Source organism: Seriola dumerili, unplaced genomic scaffold, assembly GCF_002260705.1.
Source record: "Seriola dumerili isolate Sdu_G_001 unplaced genomic scaffold, Sdu_1.0 BDQW01000068.1, whole genome shotgun sequence".
NCBI classification, from domain to species: Eukaryota; Metazoa; Chordata; class Actinopteri; order Carangiformes; family Carangidae; genus Seriola; species Seriola dumerili.
Genome location: NW_019174323.1, coordinates 954,161 through 973,357, shown reverse-complemented (window position 1 = coordinate 973,357; position 19,197 = coordinate 954,161). Strand labels below are relative to the sequence as shown.

Below are 19,197 nucleotides of genomic sequence, written 5' to 3'. Positions count from 1 at the left end.
CTTGGTCACAATGTAACTACTCTAAACTGGGGAATTTACACAAATACCCAAAGCAACCAGCTAACAACACTTTAGCATCCACCTAACAATACCATAAGAACATTTAGCAACTACCTAACAACAACCTCACAACCGTTTAGAAACCATCTAACAATAACCTTACAACACTTTAGCAACCACATAATAAAACCACACCAACATTTAGCAACTACCTAGTAAAAATGTAGTTCCAGCATGTTTTGATCAGGCAGTAAGAACACTTATTTTATGGCTTGGTCTTGTCACTATCTGGGGCTTTAACTAACGATTATTTTCATTATTTATCAATCTGCCGGGTGCTTTCTTTTATTATTCAATTAGCTGTTTGGTCTAAAAAGTCAAAAAAATTAGCAACAAATTCCTGTTATAATTTCCCACAACTCAAGGTGATGTATTCTAATCACTTAATTCATGCCTACAGTCAATTTAAACCCCGTTAAACATTCACTTTACTGTCACATATTAGAAAGAAAAGCAAGAAATTTTCACCCCGGAGCAAGAAGCTGGGACCAGAGAACGTCTGGCATTTTTGCTTAACTGATACGATAAATCGATAATTAAAATTATTGCCAATTAAGTTTTCTGTTGATTGACTAATCAACACAACTTTATTCTAGAGTCAAGTGTAAATCATAACTGAGTTTAACACTACTTCAGTCTTTTTCTGCTCTTGATGCATCATCACATCGGCACTTTGCGTTCTGTGCTTCCTCCCTCTGTCCATCAATCAGTCATTCAGACACCTTGACGCCCTCACACTGCGAGTCTGAACCAAGTGTTCTTGCAGAAGTAGGTCATTCTCTCGCCCCCCCCCCCTCCCAACCCCCCTCCTCACCCACTCACCCTCCACCTCTCCATCCTCTCTCAGTTCGCTTTACCACTTCACATTTCCCCCGTGTGAGGGAGTGAGAGGTGGGAGAGACTCGCTTTTCTTATCAATTTGTTGGATGATATAAAACTCCTGTCTGGCTGCACCGATGCATGTGAAAATGTATGACATAATGGCGGCGCACCTGGGGTCATTTCTTGAATGAAAATGGATGAATAAATGCAGACTGTCACAGTGCTGGGGAAAGAAAGATGTGAACATGCTGTGATGTTTCGGCTTATGTAGCTTAGTTTAAAAATGATCTCGCCGTGACATATCTGAGAAAGGTTAGTGGTTCCTTCTTACCTTGTTGTGGTAGGCAGTGCTGTTCTTGGCCACAGCACACTGGCGGTCCACCAGGAAGCAGTACCTCCTCCTCTCCTCGGACAGAGCGTTCTTGTAGCCCTCAGCGATGTAGTTGTCCAGCTCGCTCTGCTTATTGCTGATGGCCTCCACAAACTGGGGAGAGGAGGGAAAAGGATGGCATGAAAAAAAAAACAAACAAAAAAAAAACTTGGCAGCATTTCCCTGATTAGGACACTGTTCTGATAGGGTTAAATTTACAAAGGTTTGAGAGCAGGATGCCACAATCCAGAGACAAAAAGATCATCAAAGCAATCTATTTGAACAGCAAAATCTCTTCCCAAAACCTCTGTCCCGATTACTCTGGATAATCTAGAGACCTGTGAGCACCACAGAGAATATCCCATTGTGTAAACTTGGTGAGTCAACCCCTTCAACAACTGAAAGTTTAAAGGATTTCGGCAAGATAATGGATTGCATTTTGATGGACTTTCCGGGCATCATGCATCACAATGATGACATATAAAAAGGAAGACAAAGTGTGCTTTGAAAAATCGACATCGCTGTGCATTTAGAAAATGTCACAGCACAACAGACCTGAAAACCATGAATTAGAGAAAAAGAAGTCAAGCCCCTCAGACTGAACGATCATGCATGCGTCTATTATGTGATTATGGTGACTGGCGTTCTGCGTTTCCTGAAGATTAGCTGAATTGAAGCACCTGGCTCTCCCGATTCAAATTGGCTCTCACTTCAGCTCTATCTGGCTTTTAAACTCATTCACCCTCCACTTCTTCATCGACTCAGCGCACTTAGTCCTCTTAGTGCTTGTGTCAGGATACGGGACATCTCTCCACCAAAACAAGTGGAGCCACTCGTCCGTATCCAGCATCGCCCTGATGTGCGCGGCGGCAAATGTAGAACATGGTGAGCCCGACTTTATCCTCAGGTTCACTTATGCAACCGAAAGCACTTGCAGATTCCCACGATGTTGAATAATGTGGAGCAGCGTTCTCCGAGCGCCAGACAGCACTGAGCTCCAGTATGAGGTGTTAATGATCGAGGCCGGGTTGTTTGCAGAGAAAGTCTGCAGCCTACGCACTGTCATACAGTATGTGACTAGTTGGTCCGACTAACACCGGTTCCTTTTGAAGGCTTGAATCTAGATGCACAAAACAAACTGAGACTAACGTTATTTTTAAATGAGAGACGTAAGTAATGCTGCGCTATCATCACCATCACACATTAAGCATCGCCAGATGTGCTAATTAGATTATTAATTAGGCTATTTCACGCATTCATTAGTAAATATTTCTGCCTCAACAACATAATTAGATTAACAGTAAAAAATGGAACGGATCAAAGGGCCAATCTGTAACTTTCTAACCATATTCTCACAAACATAACTGTTTGAAATATGGATGAAACTTCAGCATTTCTTTTTAATGACGGATGATTAAAAATGTGGATCAGTTTTGCGGTTGTGCATACATTTTTGGAATTAAAGCAAACCTTGAACAGCATAAAAATATCAATATTAACAGTAACCTGTTGACATCCAGTTCTCATCCTTGTATTTAAAAGACCAGACATTCAACTTGGGAGCGATGAAAAGTGCTGAATCTCATTCAAATTCAGAGCACAGATTCTGCCTTTAATATAAAATCTGTATCTTAAGTTGAAGTAGTTTCAACAAAAAATCTGCTTTACTTCATTGATGTATGAATTTGTGGAGCATAGCGCTCTAAAATCTAACTAGATACTGTGTAAACCTTTAGCACAGAGTCTGCACCCAGGCTCAGTCACCATGACAGAGGGCCATAAAAAGCCTCGGAGGAGAAACTTGGTCAGTGAACACGGACATAAAGCTATGTTTCATATAGCCAGTGTGCTAATTAAAATGTGAACATGTTGCTATAGAGGCTGAGGGATTTAATTAACAGATCATCTATGGATATAGATGTGAGGACACAAAAATATCACTCTTTTCTAAAGGGCATATAATTTGATTTTATGTAATCCAATGTGCAGAGAACAGCAGGGGTTAGACAGTCAGTTCTCTGTAGCGGCCTTGATTTGATTTACTCGGCTGTAACGACCTTGCAGAGGTGGTCTCACGCATTAATTATAGACTATAATGATAAGATGGAGACTTCGAGTACAATTTTTCATTCAGGTAAATAAGGGTTCGTCAACCGTAAACCAAATGTTATGTTATATTTACTTTTTAATAAATCTCACACAGTAAAGACAATAAAATGAGCCTGTGTAGCTCCTCAAACCTTTTTAAAATCAAACTTTCCTCACTTTAGTTGAACATTAAGAGCCCCATATTTTCCTCTTCTTCTGTGTTTTATTTGAAGTGTTGATCCATAAGAAGATATATTTGTGGTTTTAAGAACCGAAAACCATCTCGGTGTAGTTTTGCATCTTCTCTCTCAGGCTTCTCTCTGGAGCTCTAAAAACAACAGGTCAGTGACCGAATCAGAAGAGAGGAGCCTCCGAGCCTCTCTTCTGATTGGCTGACTGTTTTCTGAGTGATCCAATAAAAATATAGCAGATTTCAGGTAAACACTCAGAGAAACCAAATCCTGCAAGGTTGGATGGTGGGTCCAGGTGGACAGGGCTTGGGGTGTAGCTGAGAGTGGTGGCTGCTTTGTTGTGACATCACAAAGTTACAGAAGTCCTGACGGCTGGTTTAAGGCTCAGTTTCTGAATACAGGCTGTGTGCATTTCTCTGTGGACTGAGGCTTTGATACTTTCACAGTATTAATATAGAACCTAGACCTGATCTATAATCAAACTACACATGGACATCTACCTTTATACTATATAGACCTTTAATATTCATGGGAAAAAAAAATCATAATAAATGTTAAAATGTTGTGTTCATGAGGCTAAGGAACCATTTTCTGCTTCTGTGTTAAACTCTGTATGTATAGATTTAAGACTTTGCATAAACTTTACTTTATCCAACTGCCCCACCACACCCCACCCCACCCCACTCTATCAGCCTGTGTTCCACTCTCGCTGTCCACAGCCTCTTCTGGCAGAGTGAGAGCTTTAGTGGTTTTCAGGGCGACAACACCCTTCCAGTAATCGACTGTCTCTGTAACTGTTAGGCTGCGTCTCTGTAATGAGCCTAATAGGCCAGGAGTGACAGGGAGGACGAGACAACTGCAGGTGACGCCCCGGCAATTAATCTCATCTTTTCACCCTTCTACACAGACTGATTACACAGAGATGAGGTGAAAAAAACATAGACACTCATTGATACTGAATGAAAGGTGGAGCAGAGTCATGAGAAGTCCTGATTTCTAAGTAATGACTATGACACACGTGATACTTCAGTCAGAGGAAATTAAAATAAGTCTAGATATTTAGACTTTTTGAAAATCAAAATTAAAAAAAGAAATGACTGGATGTTATGACAGACCCTTCTATTTGATGCTCCAATTAGTGAAAGCTGTGCTAATTTGTTCCTGTGTGGTGTTAATGAGGAGAGGTAGGCTTTCTCTTCTTTCATATTTTAGCCAAGTTCAACCACCTGTTATTCTTCATTCAAAGTTATTTTTATGAGAATGTGTTCACAGTTTTTAAGTCATTCAAGTCAATTTTTATTTAAATGGTGCCAAATCACAACAGAAGTTATCTCAAGCTAATGGTGGTTGTTCCTTTTGATGATTACGAATTGGAGGTTCATAGTTCATCAGTCTTTTATCCTATCACTGAAATTAATCAGATAACTTTGGTTTTTAGTCTCATTTCCCCAGAAAAATCTAAAGTTTTTGTTTTCAGATTGGACCCATGAAACAGTTTCCCTGCACTCTCTTCTACAGTTTTGAAAGTCTCTTTAAGTAGATTTCACTGGTTGATATGCTGTTGTGCCACATGGAGGAGCCCCAGTGTCACCTCATATCTTTAAAATCTGTCAACTCTCATCGCTGGGTATTTGTTCCTTACACTTTCCAGGTAGGAGAATCACATCAACATGCAGCCGGAAGAGAAGTTAAAGGAAATCCTCCGGCTGAATATGGTCATTTAGCAAGAAAAGAACAATTTCTATGGCGTGAACGAGGTCTTTCATGTGGGCGCACAAAGGCTGAACATGCACTGATCACCCACAGTGAAATATCAAATGGTGACACGCCAAAGTGGCAGCGGCAGAGGAAGATGAAGGCCACTTATGAATCACACGAACGGTGGGGGTGGAAAAGCTTTCAGGTAGCCTGCGATAACACACAGCTAGCGACCGTGTTTATCAGATTCAGGCCAGCGGGCTGGGGTCAGGGAAAACCACGAGGGAGCCGTCAGTCACCAGAGAGCGAGTGACAGGCAGCGAGACGGGGGACATCTCAGACTGTGGTTGTGAGTGCAGTTTACAGATATGACGGACTCTGTGTAAAGTAAACACAAGAGTCATAAGAAGCTAATAAATGGGTGGTTTACCGGTTTACCCTGGAGTTCATGTGTGTGTGTGTGTGTGTGTGTGTGTGTGTGTGTGTGTGCTGTGCTGCTAAATTCCTCATGATTATAAAACCTTCCTGAAACGTCCCCTGAGCGACGAAACAAAATGTAATACCACAACTACAAAGCAGAAGCTGTCAAACCTGTTTCTTTTGACCCCGAGCATAAAGTTTTCCTCACCTGACATCAGGCAGATACTGTCTGTTCACTGAATGTCACCATCACATCATCACGATGTAATGTTTCATGTTTTGTAAGTTTTCAGGTGAGATGCACTTTTAATGCTGCAACTAATAATTATTGTCAGTATTGATTCATCTGTAAAATGTTTCTTAGTCTGTAAAGCATTAAGAAATTCTAAGAAATTCTACCACAAGTATAAAAATATGAAAATATTTTTGTTCAGAATCCAAAGATATTCAAATTACAATGAAATATAAAACAGAGAAGAGCTGGAAAGGATTCATTGGAGGAGGATTTATTTTGCATTTTTGCAGGACAAATGACTTTCATGACTAATTGTTGTCAATTTTCTGTGAGCAAATTGAAATGAATTGATTGTTTCAGCACTAAAACTATGGTAATTCTAAGGCCATGCACATGGACAACTGCAGACACCATGGACGGAGGTGTAACACTTGCTTGGATAAGCTGGATAACTGACCTGGCAAAGAGGGCAGATGCCCAGGTACGCCAGAGCTCTAGTTGCCCCAACAGCCCCAACAGCCCCAACAGCCCCAACAGCCCCAACAGCCCCAACAGCCCCAACAGCCCCAACAGCCCCGGTTTGCATTGCTTTATTCTTTTGGGAGTTGTAAGTTAATCCTGGTGACCTGCCTTACAGAGGGTTCCTGTGTCGAAACCTTTACTATTTCAGTTGATCAGCATAAACCTGAATAAATTTGCATCTAATCAAACGATCGCAAACTATGTGTAGTCCACTGTGTGCTCTGTACTTGTTGAAAGGTGACATATTACTCCAACGAATCATCTGACCATATCTAATATACAGTATATACCCTGTTTAATTTTACTCCTCAGTACTGACATTGTATGTGCATGAGCTAGAAAATCATTAAGTATATAACCCGTGAAATTTTCTAGTGCTATAAGCTGAATACAACACAGTTTTATAACAGGTCCCAGGAGAACACCGCTACTCTGATCTACATTAAAGTACAATCATCCACCACAGCTCAGTTCATTTTCCATTATTTAAGCAGCTTCAACACATCAGGCCTGTAAGTATGCGGTGTGTGCATGTTCTGATCGCTCTCAGATATGAAGCGCTAATTAGATTCCAGCCGGCCTTTCATGCCTCTGCCCATCAGCTCCTCTTTGCCTAGAGCTCCTTCTTTACACAAAATATAAAAATCGGGCCAAAAGCTTCTCGTGGTTTCTGCTGACGGCGAGCACAATCAGCATTTAAGACGTGTGCTGGGAGGGGAGAGCGTGTGCTTGTGTGTCCAGTATTTATTGACTCATTTCACATGAGAGACAGTCTGAGCTGTTGGTACTCTGGCTGCATGACCTCTGCTGAGAACCAAATACGTCAGTGAGCGCGGTGGAAACATTCACAGAGACAGATTGATCAGTAATTATACTTGGTGAAAAAGTAAAACATTTTAAGATCTTGTCTACAAATTAAACCGACCTCGCCAGGAGGATGTTAAACCCTGCGGGGTGACGCGCAAATTCTTTCATGTGTGCTTCGTGCAGAGGTAAAAGAAAACCCCTACAGCTCGAATGAATTTAGACTTTTTTGTTTCTTTCTTCAGCTCAATATTTGAAACTGACAAAACGTTGGTGTCTCACTGAGATGAAGGAAAACAGAAAACATCAAAAAGGATGAAAGTAATAACAGACAATTGTGTTAACTGGCTCCAAAGCTCCCTGTCAGGTTAAAAAAAAAAATAGATCTCAGGATGAAATTGATTTTGGTGTTTCTGGCCTGATGCAAGTCATAATTTCTATAGACAGTAAACACCTTTTTGAGTTATCTCAGCTGCAGTGAGATTTCTGAACAGAAAGTTTAGATGTGACTGAAATCAAACCAGATTTTTTTTTTTTTTTTTTTTTTTTTTTTATTAATACTGATAACATGAGACAGAGCTCTGGTTGTCAAGGCTCATCTGGCAACAGCTGCTATGCATAAGCTTCCTTCTAGACCCAGTTTGTGCCTGTTATGTAACAGTTATTTTTACATTTTAGTTAATGAATAAAACTTTCAGTCTCCGTTAAGATCAAGATGAACCTGGGGATGCTGTCTGCCACTGTTTGTTTCTAAAGTTAACAGAGTGACATCTGGTGACACAGGTTAAAAATCTCCATAACTGTACCGCAGACAGAATCTTTTTCAGCCTGGCAGCACAGAAAAGTCCTTAAATATTTAGTATTTCTGAAATTATATTCAAAAGGATGTGTAGATATGTCAACAACCTTTTTTTTTTTTTTTAAAGCCCAACTTATTTTTGAGAGAAAAGAGCTGCTAATTTCAATTAGTCTAAAATCTAATTGTAGCCGAGGTTCTTTGAATGAACCGAGCTGAACAGGTTTCTAGTGGGATATTTCTCAAAATGTTTTGCGCATGATCAAAACTGAACTGAACTGTATGTTCTGCCAAATGTAAACATGTACCACCAATGTAAAAACCAGTTACACTACGTGACGCACGCCCTGGGGCCTGCTACCTCTCTCCACCCACAAACTGATTAACACAACGAGCACCGAATTTATCAGACAAATGTGTTTGATGTGTGTTTATGCTTGAACACAAGCAACAGAGGGAGGTCATGAATCATGGGTAAGCCGGGTAACAACCCGACTTCCTGTTTTCAGGAATTCACTGCAGCTCATTTCTCTCCTCCAGCGGATCCTCATCACACCGTGTTCTCCACTATACTCTTATCTCATGACGTGCTACCGTCTCCTCTGATCTCATCCCATTAAAAACGTGTCAGAAACCAGAAGAAGAAAGTGGGCAGGTGTTTTCACGTGTCATTCGCAGAATTTTCACACGAGGCGGGAAATTCTCACTTTCTCAGCGTCCGTTATGGCTTTCTTCTCGAGATGGGTTGATAATTGTGTGTTTGATTGGTGTTACTACTCTGCACTCCTGAGTCGAGAACCACAAGATTTATGCAATTAAGTTGCGATCATAATTCAACATTTCAAGCAGATGTTTCCACAGTCCTGAAGTTTGTATTTATAAAAGAAGGTGAAAATCTTCTACCATAATGAGAGAGCAGGAAACATACTGCTTCTGGCAACAATATCATTTCTGATATAAAGCTGGAACCAGTATATGTCTGGTGGTTTTAGCTTGATGAATGCCTTAAACTGCTGGTTACCAACTTATTGCTTCTTGTCCGCCCTTAAAGGGGCTATTTGTAAGTTTTCTCTGTCGCCGATCTTGGTTTCTTGCCGGGAGTGGGGGGGGGGGGGGGGGATTGTCGCTAGGCAAGAGCTTTGGACAAGATAGAAAGTGACAAGACAGGGTGGTGCTAGCTGGTTAGCATGCTAACTTCAGTAGAAGAAAAGACGTGATAGAGACAAGAGTTAGACAGCTGTTGGTGAGTGAAGGAATGAAGTTTGATAATGAACTCACATCGTTTCCTCTAGACTGGTAAGTAAACAGCTGCCAATGCCAACGTTAGCTATGTAGCAATAGCAAAACCTAATATGTCATAATATGACATAATATCTACAGGTTCAGTCAAAGAGTGATTTCCACATCTTAGAGGAAACATCAATAGTTTTGTCAAGTTTACGTTTTTTTATTTTTTTTATTATCATTGTTATTTTCTACTCCTGGGAACCCTTACTTGGATTTCGTGACCTCTTGGGTGGGAACCACTGACTTGCAATTAATGTTCTGTCAATCAACCAATTAACTGTTTCAGCATTATGTCTTTGGATTTATTCTTATTACAGAAAAAAACTAAAAGATTCTGCAGGACAATGTAGTGGAAGTGGGAGGCAGGACGAGCGACTTCTTTTACATGAGCATCATCTAAAGCCACAAACTACCATTTTCCAACAATCATGCTTCAGTAACAAATGTAGCAGAGCATTTATCAGAGTGTACAGTATATTGTGCTCAGACAGCAGCCCAGTGCTTTATGGCCCCTGAGGGCCTCCATTGTAAATGGGTGACTTTCCATCGCCTATACTTTTAATGTTAACATCAATCATGAGCAGGAGGAGCGAACAGCGATTACTTTAATATGTGGTGTGTTTGTTTTTCTTGCTGCTCCAAAAAGGCTCTAGTGAACTGCAGCATCACTTAATTAAAAGTTGGACAATGGACGGATTGCATGAAGAGAGAGAGAGAGGGAAGGGCTTTTGGTGGAGTACACAGCCTCATTATGTCTAAGCAAGCAAGCCAACACACATCCATACACAAGCAGCAAAAACTTTGAGGATCTGCACAAACACACAGTCTGCCACAAGTACCCTGGCACATGCATACTCCATATTGTATATTCAAAGAGGCAAATCTGTTGCACGGTGCAGGCCGCTGGTGTTTCTTCGTCCTGCCAAGACTCGGTTCCCATGCGGGCCCATATGATGCACAGCAGGAATCTGGCCCCCTCACAACATACACATGGTACTCAGGAGGTCCATAACACCAACACATGCTAGAACAAACCAAGGTGCACACTAGGGGGTGTTCAGAGTGCATACCTGAGCTGCACAATGCTCTCACTTTACTTTGATAAGACTTCGGATTACAGATTCTGTCAGCATCAAGAAAGACACTACGGTACGTTAATAAGAAAGTTAATAAGAAACGTGAAACTGTTGAAATAAATATGAGAAAAAAATCTGTGCATCTGCACTAAACATGAATCCCATGTTCTTTGGCTCATGGCTGAACTTTTCACCAGATTTCCCTGAAATTTGCAAACAAGAATTTGAGGTATCCTGCTAACTCACAAACAGAAAAACACAAACAAAAAAAAAAACAAAACATCTAGCTGGCGGAAATAAAGACACACATACACACACTGGTCTCTGAAACTCAAATTAGCCAAGTGTTGGCTTTTGGACGGTCAGTTCGCCTTGAGAGATGAAACAACCGGCACTTGGGGGGACGGGGGCCTGGCCTCTCAGCTGAGAGGGGATCTCTCAGACCCAATAAGGCATTAAAGCCCAGAGGAACTGCAGGACTTTTGGGGCCGAATGTTTCTGAGCCGTTCTTCCTCATAGCTCCACAGTATCGATTTTTGTAATGACTGGCCCAGCCGCCCCTCTCACGCTCCAGCAGCCATCCATCGCAGCAACACTAACAATTACACAATAATTACTTCCCCTGCTGCTCCTGCAGAGCCGTATGGGACGACTGCCTGCGCCTCTGGGAGTGCTGCACAATTAGCCATTAACCTCTGACACCACCACTAAAATGATGAGTTAAAACCACACAGTATCTGCTACGGTATAATGTCGCAGTTTCTTACTGTGCGTATATTTTTTTTACAACTATTGAGTTTAAATTTAAAAAGGTCCCATATTTCACAGTTTTCCTGTGTTTTATTTGAAGTGTTGATCCATAAGAAGATATATTTGTGGTTTTAAGAACAATAAATCATCTAAATGTAGTTCTCCTTTCTCAGGCTTCTCTCTGGAGCTCTAGTAACAACAGGTCGGTGAGCCAATCAGAAGAGAGGAGGCTCTGAGCCTCTGACTGCTTTGTTGTGACATCACAAAGTTACAGAAGTCTCGACAACTCTTTTCAAGGTGCAGTTTCTGTATACAGGCTGTGTGCATTTCACTGTGGACTGAGCGCTTTGATACTAATACATAATACACAGTATTAATATAGAACCTAGACCTGCTTTATAATCAAACAACACATGGACATCTACCTTTATGCTGTATGGACCTTTAAATATTCTATCCAGTTTTGCTTGTTTGATCTCCTGTCTGTACATCCTTGGACTTTCAAAACTGCATACATGTATAACTACAGTATCCATGGGCACAATATCAAGTGCAGATAAGCTGTCAGTGGATGAAGCTCCATATTCCTCCGCTGCATTGTGACTTTAATTATTTTGAGTCACCTTTGATGCTGACCAGGTGGAAACATCACAACACTCACCAGCTTCAGGACTCCATCAACCACAGATCCAGAGCTACTGCTGAGAGCTGAGGTCTTCATCCTGATGCCCTATTTTATACCCCGTATGTATACATATCCTCGTGCTCTGTCTCTCTGGTTAGACAGACAGCACATCACAGCAGCAGTGTCTCCTGTGCAGGTTGTGTAAGAGGGCCCGCCCACCATGTGTCACCACAACACCTACATACAGGGGCGCTGAGACTCGCGCCGTCTCCTCATGCCTCTGCTCAAGCAGTGACCTGAACATCAGAGGGAAAAATGCCTCATTCAACCCATTCACCTGCCCTAGATAAACAAACATTATGCAATGCTGATAAAAATGTAGCAACTAATGAAACAGACCGGGAAAGTTATGGGAGCACTTTGGCAGAGATACAAAGTAAATGTAGTGAAACCTGGATTAAACACTGCATTTTTAATCTAATTTTAATCTAATTTGTTAGTCAAATCATGTTTTAGGGGTTTCTTTAGTGTTGTCTTAGTATTGTAAATTTCTATTAAGTTTATTATTATTATTACTATTATTGGGCATTTTTATGCCTTTATTTTGACTGGGAAAGTGGAGACAGAAATACAGGAAAGCGAGTTGGGGAGAGACATGCAGTAAAGGGTCCGGCTGACCGGGAGTCGAACCGGGGACATGCTGTCAGGGCTCAGTTTTAATGTACACCTTGTTTAATATATATATTTATATATATGCACACTTTAGAATCCGATTTAAGTAACACACCTCACCTGGTCATTTCAGCTATTTGTTATGTCTAAAACACATGATTTATTTGTGAATACTGTATTAATTTCAGTGTGACTGTTGTTTGATGACCTTGATGTCTGTCTCTCCTGTATACCCCATGTTTTGATATATTTCCAACCATGGTAACAATCGCAGTTCAATCTGTGTATTTGTTGTTGCTGTTCAGCTCAAGTTTCCTCGAGCAAAAAACAAAAAAACAACTCAGATGTTTGACACAGTGAGTTTGAGTCATAACCTTCTCTATCTCCATTTCTCTCACTGTGAAGACCAGCCCACAGAAAGAGAGAGAGAGTGTGTGTGTGTGTGTGTGTGTGCGCGCCCAGTCGGCGGTCCTATCCCATTCAGCTCAGCACGTCCTATCCCATCAACACCAGCAGTAGTCACGGATTACCAGCCGCACTGAAGCTCAAATCCCATCAGGAGGAGGGGAAAGCATCTGAAAGCCAGCTCTACGAGGAGCAGAGTGCGGTACATACAGAGGAATCAGCGTGGGATCACTGCGAGTCTGCGTTGATGATTCTAGTTCAGAATAAAAACGAAGTGAATTATGAGAGACTAATGTTTTCTGTAAAGGCTGAGTGGCAGGTTGTCTGCGGCACAGACTGGACCGGAGCCAGTGGGATCATATTTTCTTGGCACTGGCTGCTGTTGCCATGTTGTCATGTTGTTTTTTTAAAAGAGTGGTCTTCCAGCTGGCTGTAAAGATCCTTTATGAGCCACAGAGCCAAGACATCTGCTTTATTCCTCTTCACTAAACCAAAGAAGCACCGGGATCTAGATTTTGCACCATTCAAAACATCTGACACTTCAGCCACCTGCAAGCACCTGAGGACATTTACTCCTGTGAACACACTGCAGTACGTCGCGCACACACACACACACACACACACACACACTACACACACGCAGACTGACCTGCATCTCCTTGTCTCCATACTTGGAGGGGTGCTTGCTGCCCTGGCTCTTCCTGCGCAGTTTCTTCAGCTCTGCCTGGCACTTCTCCAGACTCTCCCCTTTGCTCTTGTGCTCCATCTGGTACTTTTTCAGTGCAGCCTGAGGGGAACAGTACAAAGTCAGCAGGGACAGGGCAGCACTCGCATGTCTCAGCATCCACAGATGATATTTTACACTGACATATATTCATTTCAAACTGCCCTGACAAGTGGTCAGCTTCTGTTTCACTGTCTGGTGCAGCACGATGACGGGAGAACTGAAGGAGGGTGGTGCTGTGGGACTGTGATGTCTTGGTCATTTATTCTCCTTCTAAAGTTCAGTTTTTCTTTTTTCGTGATTCTGTCCTCTCGATCAATAACAGTTATAACATTTACTTTTTGGGACCCGGGGGGAAGATTTACTTATAGTGCCCTCAAACCCAAAATTGCTCTGGATTTATTGGAGCTTTGATGCCAAAATTTACAGTCCCTGAAAACTGGAAAATTTGGGTCCCAAAAGTTTGACATTTGGTATAATATAATTCTTTTCCCACAAATCCCCAGCCTTGACAGAGCTCGCCTAAATTCCTCAAGTGGAACATGTGCCCCAAACTGTACTGATGGTTATAACCTTGAAAATGTATTACAGCCACGCCATGTCGAAAATGTCTAATGTTTTGGTATAAGGCCACCAAAATTATTATCATTTTTAAATTTATTTATTTATTTTTATTGTTGATGACATCATTAAATGACCTATTCTCATTTAAAATGTGCTTGCTCACAGAGGCTGAAGCCTACCCAGCATGCACTGGGCAAAAGCTACTATAATACTGACATGTCACCAGTCTATCACAGCACTAACACTATGTGTGTGTGCTGCATGTGTTATGTACTATATATGTGACAAACACAACTACGCAAATCAAAATTGAAAACATGAGTTCATTCAGTGCCTCATTTGAATTTGAATACATCATCGTTTCTGAGTGTAACGATCAGAGTGAGCCGTCCACACATGTTGGTACATCCGCTGTCTAGAATGAATAAAATGTCTTTGGGACTGAATCCAAACTGATCACCATAAATTAATTTGTTTAATTTTTAATTTTTTTTTTTTTTTCCTCCAAAACTCATTTTCACAGAATGAGTCATAATTCACAGGCCGGAGTGGGAGAAGTAATTTATGCAACTTGCTGCAGTGGTTTGGATGGAAGCCGGTGGGAAATTAAGGAGAGACTGTGCATTTTGTCTTTGCTGTATTCCCCATAACTTTACTCCCCGGAGACGCCTCGCTGATGTGGAGCAGAGTTAAAAGTGGTGATGCAGTCGAGGACACGCTGGGTCAGGTACACTGTTACATAATGAATCTGTGTATGATGCCACGTGAGTCTGCTTCACTAGTCATGATTATAATTGATGCTCTAAATATTATCTAATATTCAGTTAATAATTCATCTGGTTCTACAGTTTTACTTCTAAACTGAGTTGCAGGCTTCGACAGTGTTTCTGCAGCTGAAACTCATGGGATTTGTGGCATTAAATGTTAAACAAAATCATAATTTTATCTTTGTTTAAGCTGCATTTATTGGGTTTTTTTTTTTTTGTGCCTGAAGGGGGCAGATGAACTCCGCACCAAACAGAGACACACAGCCCTTTAAAGATTAACACCTTAAATTTATCACATCATAACAGATTAAGGACAGCCTATCCACTCTCTTCTTTTTAGCTCTGGTTTGGTCTCCATCAGCTCTGCAGCAGCTAAATGTTCTGCCGAAACCAAAACAATGAGCTAAAAAAGGTTCAGGTAAAAAAAAAAAAAAAAAACTCAGTTGAGTTGATTTGGATTTTCAGTCACTTATTCATTTTATATTACACATAAGCCTGAGGAACAGAGATGATCTTAATAAGAAGGTGGGACTTTGACTGTTATGTAACTGTGCATCATAAAGGGAACCTCACATTCAGGTAGCGTGCGTCCAGCTCGACCTTCTTCTCCAGTTCTGTGAGCAGCTCGTTGTGGAAGGACTTGAGCTGCGAAAAGACACGCACACACACACACACACAACAACAACACACACAAATGCCTCAAAAACAATGCAACAAAACACAATTTAAACTCAAACCTCAAGCTGTTACACACTTAACCGCAGTGGCTTATTTTCATTAAGGAACTCAGCCTTGCAGCGGTGTGGCACATGAATGACTTGGAAGGGACGTACTCGTGTTGCTGTCGGAAATGTCACGCCCAGCAGATTAGCGGAGGATGTCTGGCGTGTAAAACTCATGTCAACGTCAGTCTGTTGTCTCTGTGCGTGTGGAGTATATGTGCTTCTGTGTGCGTGTGTGTGTGTGTGTGTGTGTGTGTGTGTGTGTGTGTGTGTGTGTGTGCAGGTTAAGAGAGCAAAGTTGAACCAGTGGTGAAATAGCACTAAGGAAATTGTGTTTTTACTTATTTTATTCCCACAATGTATACTAAAGCGCCTGTACTGTTAAACTTAGTGACCTCTCATCCTCTTCCTCTTCCTTATCATCTGTGTTGGGAGCCGTAATATTTTCTTAAACTACTATCAGCAGGATATTTGCTGAAAAGGCAGGAACTTAAATTGTAAGGAACACTGGGTTCACTGCCTAGAAATTAAGACACAACTGTCCATGTGTCTCAGTGAAGAGCCAGGTCAGAACAGTTGGGCAACAAGTCATAATATCTAGTGTCATCAATGATGCATTCATCGTCATTCTCTGTCTCTTAAAGAAGAGAGAAGTCAATGTCTAATTTGTAAATTATTGTTGTGCAAGAAACAGCATCATTACCTCGGATCTTTGACGCCCATTACCCAAAGTGGATGAGAGGAGATACCATTTAAAATACGCTTTTGCATAAAAAGATTAAAAAGGTGGACTGCTCCTCACTTCTCAGTTGACTGAACTTTCCCCGCTAATGTCGCCACAACTGGCCAATTTACTCAAATAAAAGATATTTTAGGGAACTAAACTGAAAAATGTTTCCAGTCTGTAATTTACATACGGGTAAACAAACCATACTTAAGTGGAGCTGCTGCCGTCAGAGGATGGAAACACACTCCAGCCTACTCAAACGCAGTTAAGAGTGTGTCTTGCCGAGTATTAAATATTAAAAACATATCCTGTGATGCGAGACTCTAAAGAAACAGGCCCACAATCTGTTTGGCTCCCAACCTCGCAGCTTAAGAAGTGCTGATTTTAGCAACACCACCACCATCACCGCCACATGCTCACCATCTCTTCAAGCTGGATCTGGATCTGTCTGTGCACTTCAGCCATCTGAAAGAGCACCTCCCCTGCAGAGGGACCACAAAGAACAGAAAAAGACAATAAAAAATAAATAAAAAAAAAAATAAAAACAGGGAGGGGAGGAGGGAGAGAGAAAAGAGAGAAAGAGAGCGATATTAAATCTTTCCAATATCTGTGAGAGCTACATACATCGTGCAAAATAAATAAATAAATAAAATAAGACCATGCAGCCACACAGAACAGATGAGAGACAGGTGTGTGGTGTCGAGGGAGGAGGAGGAGGAGGAGGAGGAGACAATGGACAGGATGAAACATCTGTCATGATACTGATGAAGCAGACACATTTCAAAAACAGAGACCAAATCAAAAAGAACATAAATATGCAGCACAGACAGAATGGATGAGAAATCAAAGAGTTAATCGAGAAATCTACTCAATGTTTGAAATACTCAAACAAAACTATTGTTAAATATGAAGGGGTTTCCATTATTACCAACACTACTGCTAATAAACACACAGGAACAGCATGGTAAGAAAATCTTCATGAATCAAGTTAGTTCATCTTCGCATTAAGACATGTGTTTAACTACAACATAACAGGGGGAAAACACCAAAAAGCAGAACCCAAAGGGAAGTCAAAAGCTACAAAAGAAAAAACACAAAAGATAAGTAGAAAGTAAAAGATGATTCATGCAGCCAGGGAGGTGGCGTGTCGTTTTTAAGATACCTACATGCTGCCTCTTCTGAAAATGCAATGCATTGTAAAAAAAGGAACAAAAAGATCTAGTTTGAGCAAAGAACAGAGGGATAGAGACCTGGAGAGACAGTGACAGATCAAACTACCCCAAGAAAAATGAGACACACGACAGAAAAACACTCAGACAGGCAATTAGTCAGAGCCTCCACTTACTTACTTACAAACCATCTACACACTGTGTTGTGTGAATATAAGAGAGCCAGAACAGATACTGGATTTTTTTTTTTTTTTTTCATGCTGATGTTGATCAAGTTGACAAAGATGTGTACTGAGTAGACCCTGAGCAATACACTGATTTATACTGAATATCAGCTAAGTAACAAGAAATCGCAGTGCAGAAATGCAAAGGATTTGTATGAGGTTATTCAAAAAGGTCCTATATTTTACACTTTTCTGTTTTTTTATTTTGAAGATTTGATATCCATAAGAAGATATGTGGTTTTAAGTAAAAAACAACAAAAAAAAAAAGAACAGGTCTGTGAGGCCTCTCCGCTGATTGGCTGACTGTTTTCTGAGTGATCCAGTAAAAATATAGCAGATTTCAGGTAAACACTCAGAGACACCAAATCCTGCAAGGCTGGATGGTGGGTCCAGGTGGGTGGGGCTTGGGGCATGGGGGGGGGGGGGTAATGAACTGTGATGTTGTGACATCACAAAGTTACAGAAGTCCTGACGGCTCATTTTAAGGCTCAGTTTCTCAATAAAGGCTGTGTGCTTTTGTAGTCAGTGTCCCTATTACAGTTTACACTGGAAAACACCCCACACAGTACACATCTTAGTCACAATTCTTTTTGAACAGAATCAATAAAAATGTTTGTCTCATGTCTTTAAATCCAGTATGAGTTGCACTCCAATACTGAAGCTTCACCATCAAAATTAGAGTCATATATTTAAAGTTCATATATAGCTGAATTTCAGGAATGCATTACTATAAATTAAAACTATATAAAAACACAAATGAAACTAAATATATGCAACACTTCATTTAAGAAAATAAGGCTCACTTATACATAAAAACGCACTGTATAAAACATGCTGTATATGCACTGCAATTTATTATTGTATATTTACCCACATATACGTAGGGCCATGCTGATGCAGTATATCTGTGGTAAGGTAATATCAGGACATGTATTTTGATTCAATAAATATAATAAATAGGCCAGAGTAACATATTCTACAGCTGCACCACACGGCACTCTGAGCTAATTTACTCCAAATGTGAACACTAATACGCATTAATGGCACTCATGTGGCTTTTGCATAATGCATGCTGACATCAGATAATGTATATTTGCTGCAGGGCTGATGTGAGGGAGCGCTAGGTGAGGTGTGTGTTGCGTTGGGCGTTGGTGGACCTGTGGACACCGGACAGTGGGACGGTAAGAGGGGACACCGTGGGAGGGGGCTGCCTGAACAGGATTAATGGGCTTAATGGAAGTGCTGCGGTCATGCAGACGAGACTCAGTTGGAGTCGAGGGGGATTTAGGAAAGGTCGAGCAGGAGAGGGAGGGGTGGGTGGTGGGTGGTGGGTAGATATAGTGTGTTTAAGTACAAGTTTGAGGTGGAACTTAACTATAGAGTGTTTCCTCACTGTTGTTTAAGGGCAGTCGCGATGATGTCAAACGTTCCACGGAAACACAGATGTTACACATATACATGAAGGTAAACATTAACATT

At 41.1% G+C, this 19,197-nt stretch overlaps 1 protein-coding gene across 4 annotated transcripts in view; it reads right to left on the bottom strand.

Annotated features, from left to right (window-relative positions):
- The window catches only part of baiap2 (BAI1 associated protein 2), a 70,970-nt gene that overhangs the window by 13,540 nt on the left and 38,233 nt on the right, over positions 1-19,197 (bottom strand). For all 4 annotated transcript variants that reach the window (XM_022742489.1, XM_022742490.1, XM_022742492.1 and 1 more), the window contains 4 exons: positions 16,746-16,807; positions 15,450-15,521; positions 13,471-13,608; positions 1,214-1,366 (listed from right to left, as the gene is read on the bottom strand). In XM_022742489.1, the coding sequence (XP_022598210.1) occupies positions 1,214-1,366; positions 13,471-13,608; positions 15,450-15,521; positions 16,746-16,807 (425 nt within the window). The remainder of the gene's footprint in view (positions 1-1,213; positions 1,367-13,470; positions 13,609-15,449; positions 15,522-16,745; positions 16,808-19,197) is intronic.